This window comes from Oncorhynchus mykiss, chromosome 1 (genome assembly GCF_057628025.1).
Source record: "Oncorhynchus mykiss isolate SJ-2025 chromosome 1, ASM5762802v1, whole genome shotgun sequence".
NCBI lineage: Eukaryota > Metazoa > Chordata > Actinopteri > Salmoniformes > Salmonidae > Oncorhynchus > Oncorhynchus mykiss.
The window spans coordinates 27,828,863-27,845,936 of record NC_143022.1 but is presented as its reverse complement, the minus strand read 5'-3'; the positions used below and the strand labels follow the sequence as shown (position 1 = coordinate 27,845,936).

At 44.2% G+C, this 17,074-nt stretch overlaps 1 protein-coding gene across 1 annotated transcript in view; it reads left to right on the top strand.

Annotated features, from left to right (window-relative positions):
• The first annotated feature begins 9,750 nt into the window (after window positions 1–9,750).
• The window catches only part of LOC110520038 (cadherin-13), a 603,183-nt gene continuing 595,859 nt past the window's right edge, over window positions 9,751–17,074 (top strand). The window contains exon 1 of the mRNA XM_090218153.1: window positions 9,751–9,937. Coding sequence (XP_090074279.1) covers window positions 9,893–9,937 — 45 coding nt within the window. The 5' untranslated portion in view covers window positions 9,751–9,892. The remainder of the gene's footprint in view (window positions 9,938–17,074) is intronic.

The window sequence follows — 17,074 nt, the reverse complement described above, 5'->3', positions numbered from 1 at the left end:
GATCAAGAAAGGAGTAGGACGACTTCATTCCCACCTAGTGGTCAGATAGGAGAAAAACACCTTGGAGACAGACCAACCCCAATCCACCTTTACACACCATTGAGTCATTCAAATGAGATTTTGCATCCGGTCTAATTCATATTGATTCTTTGATTTCTTATGAAATTCCTCTGAAACGAATTGACACAGTGTTCGCGGACAGCTGATTAAGGAATGAATATATGTTATGTTTCATTAGTGGTGCTCGGGCCTTGAGAGGTGGTCTGTCCGTCTGCATCCAGTGGTGCGCTGCAGTATAATTCAACCAAATCAGGCTCTTCAGTCCGTGTGTCCCCTGTGTGTTCTTGTTTTTGTTCCAGATGATTAAACAAATGAATGCAAATAATTTAGAACATGCATAGATGGTTTGATTCACCTCAGTTTAGTTTAGGTTCAGTACAGAGGGAATCAGTATTCTCATGGGTGGACAGATTTCACTATGCTGAATCAATATCCCTCAATCATTCAAAAAGCTATCCATAACTGTCAATTATTCACATTTATTTATAGACCAGTTTTCACAATGGTTTTCAATTGATGGTTGATGCTATAATTGTGCTACCAATTCAATGTTAAGATAATAAATTAAAGCTCCTGAATTTCCACAATAACTAAAAATCCATACATTATTTTGGTAAAGCTACAACACTCCACAGTGAATTTCACAATGTACTATTGACCCCTGCTTCTCTGAGGCACAGTTGATACTGTAAAATGATACTGTAAAATGATACTGTAAAATGATTACTCCATCTCCTGGTCCAGTCCAGGGTGCACTTGCTCTCTGCCCCAGGGTTTGTTTAAAGTTAATCTAGCCTCTGTTCCTATGGGTCCTAAGGGGGTTACCAGGCAGTCGAGTCTCTAACCTCTCTTCCTAACTTTCCTCTCTCCTCCTTCCCATCAGCTTGATGAGTCAAACCCAAGAGGATCATAATACATCTCCCATCTTTCTACTGAGGGGGAGAGCCATGGAGTATGCCCTATGCTTCCAAGGGGCCAAGAGGATTATGTCAATTAAGACTTATTCTATCCTATCTGCTTTTCAGCACCATGTTTAAAAGTTCTTACTCCTGTAATCCCGTTAACGGGATGATATGACAACAGCCAGGGAAAGTGCAGGGCGCCAAATCCAAAACAACAGAAATGTCACAATTAAAATTCCTCAAATATACACGTATTTTATACTGTTTTAAAGGTAATCTTGTTGTTAATCCCACCACCGTGTCCGATTTCAAATATGCTTTACAGCAAAAGCACCACAAATCATTATGTTAGGTCTACACCAAGCCACAGAAAAACACAGCCATTTTTCCAGCCAAAGAGAGGAGTCACAAAAAGCACAAAAAGAGAGAAAATGAATCACTAACCTTTGATGATCTTCATCAGATGACACTCATAGGACTTCATGTTACACAATGCATGTATGTTTTGTTTGATAAAGTTCAAATTTATATTAAAAAAATCTGAGTTTACATTGTTCACTAGTTCCAAAAACATCCAGTTATTTTGCATAGCCACATCGATTCAACAGATATACTCATCATAAATGTTGATGATAATACAAGTTATACACATGGAATTATAGATATACCTCTCCTTAATGCAACCGCTGTGTAAGATTTTTTTTTTAATTAAAGAAATAGGAAACCATGCAATAATCTGAGTACAGCGCTCAGACAATTAATCAAATTAGCCGCCATGTTGGAGTCAACAGAAACCAGAAATTACATGAGAAATATTCCCTTCCCTTTGATCTTCATCAGAATGCACTCCCATGAATCACAGTTCCACAATAAATGCTTGATTTGTTCGATAATGTCCGTTATTTATGTCCAAGTAGCTACTTTTGTTAGCGTTAGGTACACATATCCAAACGCTTGTGCGTTTGGACAAGAACTTATAAAAAGTTATATTACAGGTTGAAGAAACAGTTCAAACTAAGTATAGAATCAAAAATTAGGATGTTTTTATCATAAATCTTCAATAAAGTTCCAACCGGAGAATTCCTTTGTGTCTACAGGAGCAACCGAACACAAGTCGATATCATGTGGAATGCGCGTGACCAGGAAATGGCTCTCTGCCAGTAACCTGACTCATTCAGCTCTTATTCAGTCCCACAACACAGTAGAAGCCTCATTCAAGTTTCTAAAGACAGTTGACATCTAGTGGAAGCCCTAAGAAGTGCAACTTCATTCATATCCCAATGTGAATGCAATAGAGCCTGAGTTGAAAATCGACCAACCTCAGATTTCTCACTTCCTGTTTGGATTTCTTCTCAGGTTTTTGCCTGCCTTAGGAGTTCTGTTATTGTCATGTATTGTCATGTTGTGTCTTGTTTCTGTCCTTTCCCTTCACCCTGTCTCCCTCTGCTGGTCGTTATTAGGTTACCTTTTCTCCCCCTCTTTCCCCCAGCTGTTCCTTGTCTCCTCCTAACTACCTCGTCACCCCTTTTCCCACCTGTTCCCTTTTTCCCTCTGATTAGTCCTCTATATCTCTCTCTGTTTTTGTTCCTGTCTTTGTCGGATTCTCGTTTGTGTTACTCATGCCTGAACCAGACTATCGTCGTGTTTGCTGCAACCTTGTCCTGTCGGAATCTGCCTGTTCATCTAACCTTGTCCTGTCCTGTCGGAATCTGCCTGTCCATCTGAGCCTACGTGTGTTTCGTCATTAAAGTAACTCTGTTTTGTTAATTCGCTTTTGGGTCCTCATTCACGCACCTTAACAGAAGAATCCGACCAAGAATGGACCCAGCGACTTCGGATCCTCTCCACTCTGCCGTCGAGATCCAGGGAGCGATGCTAGGCAGACACGAGCAGGAATTGTCTGCTGCTCGACATGCCGTTGAGACCCTGGCCACCCAAGTCTCCAACCTCACAGAACAGGTTCACCATCTCCGCCTCGATCCACCGGCCACTTCCAGGGCTTTCGAATCTCCGGAGCCCAGAATCAATAACCCGCCGTGTTACTCTGGGGAGCCCACTGAATGCCGCTCGTTCCTCACCCAGTGTGATATTGTGTTTTCTCTCCAGCCCAACACTTACTCCAGGAGCACTGCTCGTGTCGCCTACGTCATATCTCTCCTTACTGGACGGGCTCGTGAGTGGGGCACGGCAATCTGGGAGGCAAGGGCTGAGTGTACTAATCAGTATCAGGACTTTAAGGAGGAGATGATACAGGTTTTTGATCGATCTGTTTTTGGGGAGGAGGCTTCCAGGGCCCTGTCTTCCCTATGTCAAGGTAATCGATCCATAACAGACTACTCTATTGAGTTTCGCACTCTTGCTGCCTCCAGTGGCTGGAACGAGCCGGCTTTGCTCGCTCGTTTTCTGGAGGGTCTCCGCGCAGAGGTAAAGGATGAGATTCTCTCCCGGGAGGTTCCTTCCAGCGTGGATTCCTTGATTGAACTCGCTATTCGCATTGAGCGACGGGTTGATCTTCGTCACCGAGCTCGTGGAAAGGAGCTCGCGTTCTCCGTTGCCCCCCTCTCCGCATCACTACCATCTTCCTCTGCCGGCTCGGGTGCTGAGCCTATGCAGCTGGGAGGTATCCGCATCTCGACTAAGGAGAGGGAACGGAGAATCACCAACCGCCTCTGTCTCTATTGCGGTTCTGCTGGTCATTTTGTCACTTCATGTCCAGTAAAAGCCAGAGCTCATCAGTAAGCGGAGGGCTACTGGTGAGCGCTACTACTCCTGTCTCTCCTTCAAGATCCTGCACTACCTTGTCGGTCCATCTACGCTGGACCGGTTCGTCAGCTTCCTGCAGTGCCTTAATAGACTCTGGGGCGGAGGGCTGTTTTATGGACGAGACCTGGGCTCGGGAACATGACATTCCTCTCAGACAGTTAAGGGAGCCCACGGCCTTGTTCGCCTTGGATGGTAGTCCTCTCCCCAGGATTCAGCGTGAGACGCTACCTTTAACCCTCACTGTCTCTGGTAATCATAGCGAAACCATTTCTTTTTTAATTTTTCGTTCACCTTTTACACCTGTTGTTTTGGGCCATCCCTGGCTAGTTTGTCATAATCCTTCTATTAATTGGTCTAGTAATTCTATCCTCTCCTGGAACGTCTCTTGTCATGTGAAATGTTTAATGTCTGCTATCCCTCCTGTTTCCTCTGTCTCTTCTTCACAGGAGGAGCCTGGTGATTTGACAGGGGTGCCGGAGGAATATCACGATCTGCGCACGGTGTTCAGTCGGTCCAGGGCCACCTCTCTTCCTCCACACCGGTCGTATGATTGTAGTATTGATCTCCTTCCGGGAACCACTCCCCCCCGGGGTAGACTATACTCTCTGTCGGCTCCCGAACGTAAGGCTCTCGAAGATTATTTGTCTGTAGCTCTTGCCGCCGGTACCATAGTCCCCTCCTCCTCTCCCGCCGGAGCGGGGTTTTTTTTTGTTAAGAAGAAGGACGGGTCCCTGCGCCCCTGCATAGATTATCGAGGGCTGAATGACATAACAGTGAAGAATCGTTATCCGCTTCCTCTTATGTCTTCAGCCTTCGAGATCCTGCAGGGAGCCAGGTTTTTCACTAAGTTGGACCTTCGTAACGCTTACCATCTCGTGCGCATCAGGGAGGGGGACGAGTGGAAGACGGCGTTTAACACTCCATTAGGGCACTTTGAATACCGGGTTCTTCCTTTCGGCCTCGCTAACGCTCCAGCTGTCTTTCAGGCATTAGTCAATGATGTCCTGAGAGACATGCTGAACATCTTTGTTTTCGTTTACCTTGACGATATCCTGATTTTTTCACCGTCACTCCAGATTCATGTTCAGCACGTTCGACGTGTCCTCCAGCGCCTTTTAGAGAATTGTCTTTTTGTGAAGGCTGAGAAGTGCACTTTTCATGCCTCCTCCGTCACATTTCTCGGTTCTGTTATTTCCGCTGAAGGCATTAAGATGGATCCCGCTAAGGTCCAGGCTGTCATTGATTGGCCCGCCCCTAAGTCACGCGTCGAGCTGCAGCGCTTTCTCGGCTTCGCGAACTTCTATCGTCGTTTCATCCGTAATTTCGGTCAGGTGGCAGCTCCTCTCACAGCCCTTACTTCTGTCAAGACGTGCTTTAAGTGGTCCGTTTCCGCCCAGGGAGCTTTTGATCTCCTCAAGAATCGTTTTACATCCGCTCCTATCCTTGTTACACCTGACGTCTCTAGACAGTTCGTGGTCGAGGTTGACGCGTCAGAGGTGGGCGTGGGAGCCATTCTTTCTCAGCGCTCCCTCTCTGACGACAAGGTCCACCCTTGCGCGTATTTTTCTCATCGCCTGTCGCCGTCGGAACGTAACTATGATGTGGGAAACCGCGAACTGCTCGCCATCCGCTTAGCCCTAGGCGAATGGCGACAGTGGTTGGAGGGGGCGACCGTTCCTTTTGTCGTTTGGACTGACCATAGGAACCTTGAGTACATCCGTTCTGCCAAACGACTTAATGCGCGTCAGGCGCGCTGGGCGCTGTTTTTCGCTCGTTTCGAGTTCGTGATTTCTTATCGTCCGGGCTCTAAGAACACCAAGCCTGATGCTTTATCTCGTCTCTTCAGTTCTTCAGTAGCCTCCACTGACCCCGAGGGGATTCTCCCTGAGGGGCGTGTTGTCGGGTTGACTGTCTGGGGAATTGAGAGGCAGGTAAAGCAAGCACTCACTCAAACTCCGTCGCCGCGCGCTTGTCCCAGGAACCTTCTTTTCGTTCCCGTTCCTACTCGTCTGGCCGTTCTTCAGTGGGCTCACTCTGCCAAGTTAGCCGGCCACCCTGGCGTTCGGGGTACGCTTGCTTCCATTCGCCAGCGTTTTTGGTGGCCCACCCGGGAGCATGACACGCGTCGCTTCGTGGCTGCTTGTTCGGTCTGCGCGCAGACTAAGTCCGGTAACTCCCCTCCTGCCGGCCGTCTCAGGCCGCTTCCCATTCCCTCTCGACCGTGGTCTCACATCGCCTTAGATTTTGTCACCGGACTGCCTTCGTCAGCGGGGAAGACTGTTATTCTTACGGTTGTCGACAGGTTCTCTAAGGCGGCTCATTTTATTCCCCTTGCTAAGCTTCCTTCTGCTAAAGAGACGGCACAAATCATCATCGAGAATGTTTTCAGAATTCATGGCCTTCCGTCAGACGTCGTTTCGGACAGAGGTCCGCAATTCACGTCTCAATTTTGGAGGGAGTTTTGCCGTTTGATTGGGGCTTCCGTCAGTCTCTCTTCCGGCTTTCACCCCCAGTCTAACGGTCAAGCAGAACGGGCCAATCAGACTATTGGTCGCATCTTACGCAGTCTTTCTTTTCGCAACCCTGCGTCTTGGTCAGAACAGCTCCCCTGGGCAGAATACGCCCACAACTCGCTTCCTTCGTCTGCGACCGGGCTATCTCCTTTTCAGAGTAGCCTCGGGTACCAGCCTCCGCTGTTCTCATCTCAGTTCGCCGAGTCCAGCGTTCCCTCCGCTCAGGCTTTTGTCCAACGTTGCGAGCGCACCTGGAAGAGGGTCAGGTCTGCACTTTGCCGTTATAGGGCGCAGACTGTGAGGGCTGCTAATAAGCGTAGAACTAAGAGTCCTAGATATTGTCGCGGTCAGAGAGTTTGGCTCTCCACTCAGAACCTTCCCCTTAAGACCGCTTCTCGCAAGTTGACCCCGCGGTTCATTGGTCCGTTCCGTATTTCCCAGATCATCAATCCTGTCGCAGTTCGACTTCTTCTTCCGCGATATCTTCGTCGCGTCCACCCTGTCTTCCATGTCTCCTGTGTCAAGCCCGTTCTTCGCGCCCCCGCTCGTCTTCCCCCCCCCCCCCCATCCTTGTCGAGGGCGCACCCATCTACAGGGTCCGTAGGATTTTGGACATGCGTCCTCGGGGCCGTGGTCATCAGTACCTAGTAGATTGGGAGGGGTACGGTCCTGAGGAGAGGAGTTGGGTTCCCTCTCGGGACGTGCTGGACCGTGCGCTGATCGATGATTTCCTCCGTTGCCGCCAGGTTTCCTCCTCGAGTGCGCCAGGAGGCGCTCGGTGAGTGGGGGGGTACTGTCATGTATTGTCATGTTGTGTCTTGTTTCTGTCCTTTCCCTTCACCCTGTCTCCCTCTGCTGGTCGTTATTAGGTTACCTTTTCTCCCCCTCTTTCCCCCAGCTGTTCCTTGTCTCCTCCTAACTACCTCGTCACCCCTTTTCCCACCTGTTCCCTTTTTCCCTCTGATTAGTCCTCTATATCTCTCTCTGTTTTTGTTCCTGTCTTTGTCGGATTCTCGTTTGTGTTACTCATGCCTGAACCAGACTATCGTCGTGTTTGCTGCAACCTTGTCCTGTCCTGTCGGAATCTGCCTGTTCATCTAACCTTGTCCTGTCCTGTCGGAATCTGCCTGTCCATCTGAGCCTACGTGTGTTTCGTCATTAAAGTAACTCTGTTTTGTTAATTCGCTTTTGGGTCCTCATTCACGCACCTTAACAGTTATACTCACAGACATCGTTCAAACAGTTTTAGAAACGTCAGAGTGTTTTATATCCAATACTACTAATAATATGCATTTATTAGCAACTGAGACTGAGGAGCAGGCCCTTTACTCTGGGCACCTTTCATCCAAGCTACTCAATACTGCCCCTGCAGCCATAAGAAGTTTTTAAAGCCAAGTCCTCACCCAAACATGAGCTGCAGTGTTTGGTATGTAGAGACACTCACATTAGTAATAAATTAGGGACACAACAAGGACAATCTTGTCATGAAAACAGAAGACATGTACCTGATTTGCAGTCATTCATTTAGTTAATTAGAATATTAGAATATTAGTTAATTTGACTATTAGAATATTCCAGTATTTTATTTTAACATTAGAAATCAATGAATAAGTGACTGATGCATGGAGTAGCCTAATGAAGGCCAAATCTGTAAAGCCTGTCAAGTTGATTTAGTAAAGCCCCGAATGGCTTTTCAGTATGCAAAGGTTCCACTTTTGATTTGTAGACTCTCAAGCATGAAATTCAGACTGAAGTCTTCACATTTAACAAAACAATTTCAATTTTCAACGTCTAAAATATCAAAGGCATTTTAAGAATGTGTCACCAGAAATGTTGTTCTCTTTGACATTTCACTTCTGATCCACCATTATGTCATATTTCATTCATTATTACCATACTTCCTATTTCACCTCATTTATAGAATTTGATAACCAGAACGTCTGGACCTGAAACAGAGCCATCAGAGCCATGTTAATGTGCCGTTTCCCCTCCTATTCTTTAGATAAGTAAATATGGCGCAATAATTGTGCAATATTGTCTTGGAAAGCAATTCCTCTGACCGTCACAACTATTCCCAGCCTCATGTTTCACATCCGGAGAGAAGAGTAAAGAAATCTGACTGCTTCCTGAGCAGAAGGAATACAGGAAACCTATCTTTGTTGGGTGGCATGGCCTTTTTCCTTCCCTACTCAAAATGGATATATGAACAAATCCTTCATCGTCATAATATGCATCCTTGTGAACGCATGTCTCTGTGGGGCTCTGAGTTTTTTAACTTATTTTTTTCATTCTCTCTTGGTTCAAAGTTCATCTCATCTCTCTCTTCAGGAACATCCCCCGGTGTCTGCCATTAGAAGTCTGAAGGGTACTTTGCATGAAGATTAACTTCATGACAGCTTTGCCACCTAAGAAGGAGAGATGGGCAGCCATATAAGACACCTGAGCTTGGGTCCTAAAATAGAAATGTTTTGTATTCACAAGGTAACCTTCTCTGAGGGGTGTGGACTTTTTTCCTCTCCTCAAACCAAACCCATGGCCGTCATGTTGCACATAATCTCAACATAGATTTTTGTTAAAGCAGGTACTTTAACAAATCAACCATTCAACTCATATTCTTAGGCACAATATGCCAGAAGTGTTATGTATCAGTATGGATGCATCAGTATGATTTAGGCAAGCCACTGGATCATCCTGAATAACAATTAAAATGGTCAAGTCTTTAAACAAGTCCTCTCGATCTCTCTCTCTCCAATCTATATGACCCATCAAATAGCATTCTTCTTTTCTACCTTAGCCATAAATAACACATTCTGTGTTCACAACAAGCAATATTTTTCTGAACTAAAATGTGTTCGATTTACCAAAGTGGGGTCACAGCAAGCATCAGTTTCTCAGGGGCTCCCGGTGAATAGCGTTTAGAGACTATATTTTCCACCCAAACGCAACCTTCGATGTAACGGTCACGTCTCTTGTCTTTGGCAAAAAAAAACATGCCCCGAGGCTCGAGGCACGCAGACTGAGGGAATAAAATGCCACTTCTGAAGGGCTGTCAAACTCCCACATATTTCCAAATGAAGAATAGTGAGATGAGAAAAAGAGAAAGGTGTACGGTTCTGCCAGTGCTTCTTCAAGAATGTAGTCTCATGAAACATTGCATGTGTCAACACATTTTATGTTCATTTTATTGGGCTATGTGATATAGGCTATGTTCTCTCGCTCTTTCATTTTAAATGACAGATCTTGCATTAAGACATCTTCTCATCTGATATGCTGACATGGCACCCTTTTATTTACAGATCAATAATTTGTTTGCCTACATCCAACGTTTATTTCTGACTAATTATATATAATACACTTTTCAAACACATATGAATGTGAGTCATTCCATGTCATTTGTCTGTATATAATAAAATTCGAACCCTATAATTTTTCTGATTCCTACAGACGCCGGTGGATATAAAAAATCCCCCTATAAATCTATTGGTTGTGGGCTCCGCGCCTATCCAATGCTTAGAGGCTGCAGTTCTATTTGGGAAGTTGGCAGCTCGCGGCAAGCTCTTTTACTCTCGCACTGGCAGTTCGACTCTGGAATTATGAGCAGAGCTGGTCAATCCTGTACCTTGTTTTGAATTTTATTCCCAGAGAATTGAGACCATGGAGATGAGCATCGGCATCCTCATTGCGTTCCTCCTCTCACAGGTAAGCAGGGACATTTTATGTGGCATTGCACAGCGCTCTCCCGCAGCTGTTCATCAATGATTTAAAGTATGATCTTTATCAATGATTTAAATTCTGAACTTTAACATGTCACACTTAATGAACGGCAAAGGGGTAATGATTATTGGCATTGCATAGGCTGTAGCCTACGATATTATAGATTGAATGAAACCTACAATTAAAGAGAAACTAAATGAAGCCAATATAGCCTAATAATTTCAGAACAGTACACATACATTGATTTAATAACTGAATACCACGAAAGATATGATTAGGAGGCAGTCGATGATGTGTTACATGTTGCATTTGCGGCACCTGGTAGTCTTGGGGAGAGTGTCGAGTTTGACATTAATCTGCAGTGGTCAATCAGTCTTTTTACGGATGCCGTTCACATAGGCGTCCAATGGGCGGAACAGGGGAAAGTGTGGAGCTATGTGCAAATCACGGACGAACTCTTGTCAACAGCCACATCTATATTCCGCTCAGATACCCAGTTGAACGTTTCTTTGGCTCTGTGTTCATGTGGGTGAACGAACAGTGTGAGGGGAGGATTCTCAAGGCAATCAGCGCTTACTGATCTCCCAGAGCATCCCCGAAACAGTCAGCTTCTAACTTCAAAAACAAGGGTGGTGTTGGAAGATAGGAATGTCATTTAGAAGCATTTTATTTCAGATATTTCCCTCCCCGTTTCCCATTGACACAGCCTCTTATGTAGGCTATACTTTCTTTGATAGCTCGCTGCCGATCGTATCTGGCATTAATTTGGAGTGACTGATAACTTGGGAGTGACTGATAACTTGGAGCAGCTGCCTCCCTCAGTCACATTTTACTCTATTTAAAGTGGTAGAGGGCAATATGGCTGAATAGTGACACAGCAAAGTAGTAGGCCAACCGTTGCTCATCATTGGAAAATTAAGTAGCAATTAAAATATGAAGCATAGCCTAGGCTACATCTTGTCATCGCGAATCAGTTGATTTGATAGAATAGAAACATGGTGACATTTTACAAAGGTGTGCGTGCACTCAACAGTTGCTGTTAATGGAATGTGTTGGGAAAAACTGTTGAAAACCGAAATGCGTTGGTTCTACATTTAGCAAGGAGCTTTTTAAAAAAACATTTAATTCCATTGTCCTCCAAGTGTTGCTGAATCTCCTCTCCTTCAATGGTATTGTATTAAACCTGGATTCCTAGTAAACTAGACTTGTGGGAGAACAACTGCATTGAAGGTGCGCGCCTTCCCACGAATTCCCAGTTGCTGCGCATTCTTATTTCTCTCCATCAAAGGGCGAGGTTCAAGCAGAGGCAGGTGTCGAATTAATGACCGGCTTTTCCTCAGAAATGTACCCATCACGATAGGGAGCTTTACTTTCCATATGTATTGCTGTTGATAGATTACATGGTTATTAGTGTGTGATGAGACAAGATGTTTGTTACACACCTTTTGCTAAGAGTATGACATCATCAGCACTCTAAGGTTAATAACAATCCCGAAACTGCTGCAAAATGTACACAGTTCTCTTTCCACTGATACTGCAATTGTCTAGCTAAACTGGGAGACACAAACATAAATTGTTAGATTGAAAATAGAGTTAATAGGCCGCTGGCTGCGACATGTAAACTAAGGAGAAAAAAATAAAATAATTCTGTGTCTGGTGAGACTGTGTCCGATACTTTTACTCTCCTCTGACGCTACAGCAACGCTTACCAAACGCCAGGACAACACAACATCCACGTTTCTTATTTATCTTTTAGCTCAGGCAGGGCGCCAAATTTGCCTCCAGAATAAGCTGATGGTGTGTTCCCTCTCACCATAAATCCCTGTATTAGAAATGAAACACTAAGCAGTCGAGAGCCTCAACGAAAAGTACAGCACAGCACAACCGGGAGGTGCAGGTGCCCATATTTCTCTATCTTTTTGGCTCTCTTTCTCCCCCATCTCTTTCTCTCTCTCTGACTCTCTCTCCATTCTATTTCTCTATCTCTTTCTATGAAGTGATCTAGGGTAACTGGAGTTTTTTCGTATTCTATTTCATGCACTTGTCTAAGTATTTCCAAAAGGCTCAGGACAGTGCAGGTGTGTTTGAATAAAAATGGAAAAATGAAGGTAAAGAAAGTGGTACACCTGCGAGTCAGTGAGCACAGCAGGTACATTTGTTGTTCTGGATGTTTATGGAGCTGGTGGTCAACAGAGTGTTAATTAAATGGCGTAGATCCCGTTAACGGATCAATATGACAACAGCCAGTGAAAGTGCAGGGCGTCAAATTCAAAACAACAGAAATCTCATAATTAAAATTCCTCAAACAGAACTATTTTACACAATTTTAAAGATAAACTTGTTGTTAATCCCACCACAGTGTCCGATTTCAAAAAGGCTTTACAGCGAAAGCACACCAAACGATTATGTTAGGTCTGCACCTAATCACAGAAAAACACAGCCATTTTTCCAGCCAAAGAGAGGAGTCACAAAAAGCAGAAATAGAGATCAAATTAATCACTAACATTTGATGATCTTCATCAGATGACACTCATAGGACTTCATGTTACACAATACATGTATGTTTTGTTCAATAAAGTTCATATTGACATCCAAAAATCTCAGTTGACATTGGCGCGTTACGTTCAGTAATGTTTTGCTTCCAAAACATCCGGTGATTTTGCAGAGAGCCACATCAATTTACAGAAATATTCATAATAAACATTGATAAAAGATAACTGTTATGCATGGAACTTTAGATCCATTTCTCCTTAATGCAACCGCTGTGTCAGATTTCAAAAAATATTTACCGAAAAAGCACACCATGCAATAATCTGAGTACAGCGCTCAGACAACAAAACGAGCTATACAGATATCCGGCATGTTGTGGAGTCAACAAAGTCAGAAATAGCATTATAAATATTCACTTACCTTTGATCTTCATCAGAATGCACTCCCAGGAATCCCAGTTCCACAATAAATGTTTGATTTGTTCGATAATGTCCATCATTTATGTCCAAATACCTCCTTTTTGTTCGTGCTTTTAGCCCCATAATCCAAATTACTGGAGCAGACGAAAAGTCCAAAAGTTCCGTTACAGTCCGTAAAAACATGTCAAACGAAGTATAGAATCAATCTTTAGGATGTTTGTATCATAAATCTTCAATAATGTTCCAACCAGAGAATTCCTTTGTCTTCAGAAATGCAATGGAATGCAAGCTAACTCTCACGTGAACGCGTGTGGTCAGCTCATGCCACTCTGGCAGACCTCTGACTCATTCAGCTCCCATTCCCCCCTCCCTCACAGTAGAAGCATCAAACAAGGTTCTAAAGACTGTTGACATCTAGTGGAAGCCTTAGGAAGTGCAATATGACCCCATAGACACTGTATATTCGATAGGCAATGAGTTGAAAAACTACAAAAGTCCTGTTTGGATTTTTTCTCAGATTTTTGCCTGCCATATGAGTTCTGTTGTACTCACAGACATACTTTTAAAAAAAGAAAGAAACTTCAGAGTGTTTTCTATATTAGCAACTGGGCCAGAGTAGCAGGCAGTTTACTCTGGGCACCTTATTCATCCAAGCTATTCAATACTGCCCCCAGCCATAAGTCCCCTCTAAGCCGTCCTGAAGTGTGAGTGTGACGGGGTGTTGGCATGGTCCTTTATGGTCATAGTGTCCAGGTGAATGTTAAAGTGGCCATTCATGGGGGAATGGGAGAGTACGCTTTACCTTGGTGCTTGATTACAGAGAGTCAGGAGGTGTGCCCACCTCAGTGACCCTCTTCTCCCCTGTCTGCAGCTCAGAAAGGGACACAGCCATGGCTGCATGTCAACTCCATTTATTACTGCAGAAACAGGTGCAGGGATGTGGACTACACACACTCCACTGCCCTTGGCCAGTTCACACACACACACACACACACACACACATACACACACACACACACACACACACACCTAATATTAAGGAAGTCTCAAGGTTTTGCTCGCCTGAGGTAGAGTATCTCATGATAAGCTGTAGACCGCATTATTTACCAAGAGATTTTTCATCTTTATTTTTCATAGCTGTCTATTTACCACCACAAACCGATGCTGGCACTAAGACTGCACTCAACGAGCTGTATACAACCACAAGCAAACAAGAACATGCTTATCATGAGGCAGCGCTCCTAGTGGTCAGGGACTTTAATGCAGGGAAACTTACATACATTTTACGTTCAGGGGATCTACGTGTTTGAGGGTGGGAGTTGGAAGCAGATGTTAGTCACCTCTTCACTTTTGACGTTGAGACCGGTGTTTTGCAGGTAATATTTAATGAAGCTGCCAGTTGAGGACTTGTGAGGAGTCTGTTTCTCGAACTAGACACTCTAATGTACTTGTCCTCTTGCTCAGTTGTGCACCGGGGCCTCCCACTCCTTTTTCTATTCTGGTTAGCGCCAGTTTGCGCTGTTCTTTGAAGGTAGTAGTACACAGCGTTGTACGAGATCTTCAGTTTTTGGCAATTTATCGCATGGAATAGCCTTCGTTTCTCAGAACAAGAATAGACTGACGAGTTTCAGAAGAAAGTCTTTGTTTCTTGCCATTTTAAGCCTGTAATCGAACTCACAAATGATGATGCTCCGGATACTCAACTAGTCTAAAGAAGGCCAGTTTTATTGCTTCTTTAATCAGCACAACCATTTTCAGCTGTGCTAACATAATTGCAAAAGGGTTTTCTAATGATCAATTAGCCTTGTAAAATGATAAACTTGGATTAGCTAACACAACATGCCATTGGAACACAGGAGTGATGGTTGCTGATAATGGCCCCCTTTGTAGATATTCCCAAAAAGTCTGCTGTTTCCAGCTACACTAGTCATTTACAACATTAACAATGTCTACAGTGTATTTCTGATCAATTTGATATTATTTTAATGGACAACAAATTCAATTTTCTTTCAAAAACAAGGACATTTCTAAATGACCCCAAACTTTTGAACGGTAGTGTACATATTACCTCAATTACCACGACTAACCTGTGCCCCCGCACATTGACTCTGTACCGGTACCCCCTGTATCGCCTCGCTGCTGTTATTTTATTGTTGCTCTTTAATTATTATTATTATTAATTTTTTACTTCAGTTTATTTTAGTAATTACTTTCTTAACACTTATTTTTCTTAACTGTATTGTTGGTTAAGGGCATGTAAGTAAGAATTTAACTGTAAGGTCTACTACACCTGTTGTATTCAGCGCATGTGACACATCTATTTTGATTTGATACACACACAAACACACTGCCAAAATTCAAGATACGAACTCACACATTTAGAAAACAAAGGTAAAAAGGTAGAAAATATCTGTTATTGTGATCTTATCAAGCTTAGCTAAGCCAAAAAGTAAAAACACACCTGTCCCTCACCCATACACAATCCCCAGCCATGCCCTCACTTGACCCTTTAGCTTACCTTTGCATTGAACATGAACGTTTTGGAGAGGTTTTGGATACAGATTAGGCTAGACCACATCCCTCCTAACACTCTGTGTCTGGTGTTTTGAGAAGCTTTGTATTTTAAAGATCCTGAATTAGTGATAATTATGTCTGGTGAAGGAGCACAATAAGCCCAACGCAGTGGCAGTAATGTTGACAGTAATGATGGAAGCCAGTCATTAGTGCTGATGGCGATCTGAAACACACTCTCTCTCTCGCTCTCTCTGCCTGCTCTTTTTCTTTCTCCGCTTTGTGAGGGGTGCAGCGCTCCACCCAATGTCAGCTCTGAGCTGTGCTAGATGTACCTGATGCGTATCTCTCACCCCTGGCGCTGTGTGTGAGACTGAGTTACAGATGAGCGTAAAAACAGCCTGTTATCATGTCTTTATGGATCACTGCTTCTCGATACTCCGCCCTGGGCCATAAACACATAGGTCAGGTGGCTTGACCCCAGTATCCTCCTACATGTTATGATGAGCTGCTTGTCTAGTACTGTTGAGTACCTTTGGAGATATTAGCTGTTGGAGGGTTGTTGGAGGAGTTGAAAGTCTTGCTCTCCAGTGGCTTAATGAAGGGAAGATATCGAAGCAGATAGCCAACCCTGTGATGTTAGAGTGCTCTTAAAAATGTATTTGGTTGTAGCTGGTATTGACGCTATCCATACTGGAGTAAAAGCTTCCTGTAAATGATGCTGCTGATGAAAACACATGCACACACAGACACACACACATTTCTGTAAGACTAAGCAAAGCAGGGAGTGAGCAGATCTTCAGTGCTCTCTCCCTTGATGACTGTGGTTTAGCGGTTGACTTTAATGGACTGTAAGGTCAACCCAAGTCTTAACTCTTGTTCAGGGAGGGTTTGACCTTGTGGGGAAAGTTAACCATCCATATTTTCTCTGACTGGAGCAAAGCAATTTAACTTTCATGGGTTTAAGAAAGAGGGAAAGAAGCAATAGGTAGGAGGGGACCATTTTCCCGGGCAAGAAACTGATAATTAGAGTAAATATGTCCCCACAAGGAGAGAGCCAGGTTTGATATCAGCCCGTTGTTGCCTAATTATACAAAATGCCAATGGATATAAATTAATTAAATGTGCCAACTGAAAAGGCTACTGTCTTGGGAAAATTAAATAATGGCTTATTTGTGTGCCTGTGGTACTGTAGTGTAGAGAGAGAATGAGAAACTTGTGGACTAACCGACCGTGTTTGGCTGTCTTGATGTCATGAGCACACACACGCGCAATCACACACGCGCACAATATAACAAACAGCGTGTCGTGCAGGAGGAGAGGAGGTGGCAGTGCGATCGCCGTCATCCTGTTTCCGCAACGTCCCCATCTCTTCGTTTGTATGCGCAGATCATCCTTCTGTCAGGCAGGTAATTGATGGGGAAGAGCAGCAAAGCCCGGTACTCCCAAATCCTCCGTACAAATACAAACAGCCAGGCAACCAGAAAGAAAGAAAGAGGGAACCAGTGATGGTCTGAGGCTGACCATACTGCACTGCTAGCAGGCAGCCTTGTCTGTCTTTGTGCCAGACTGTATATCTCTCTTCTCTCTCTCCATTCGCTCTCTGCTCTGGTCCATCATTCTCTGACTTTAAGTTGTATTTGTGTATATGGGGAGTGAATTCATGACAGAGATGGTGCTCATTATAAGTCTGTGTTCCAGT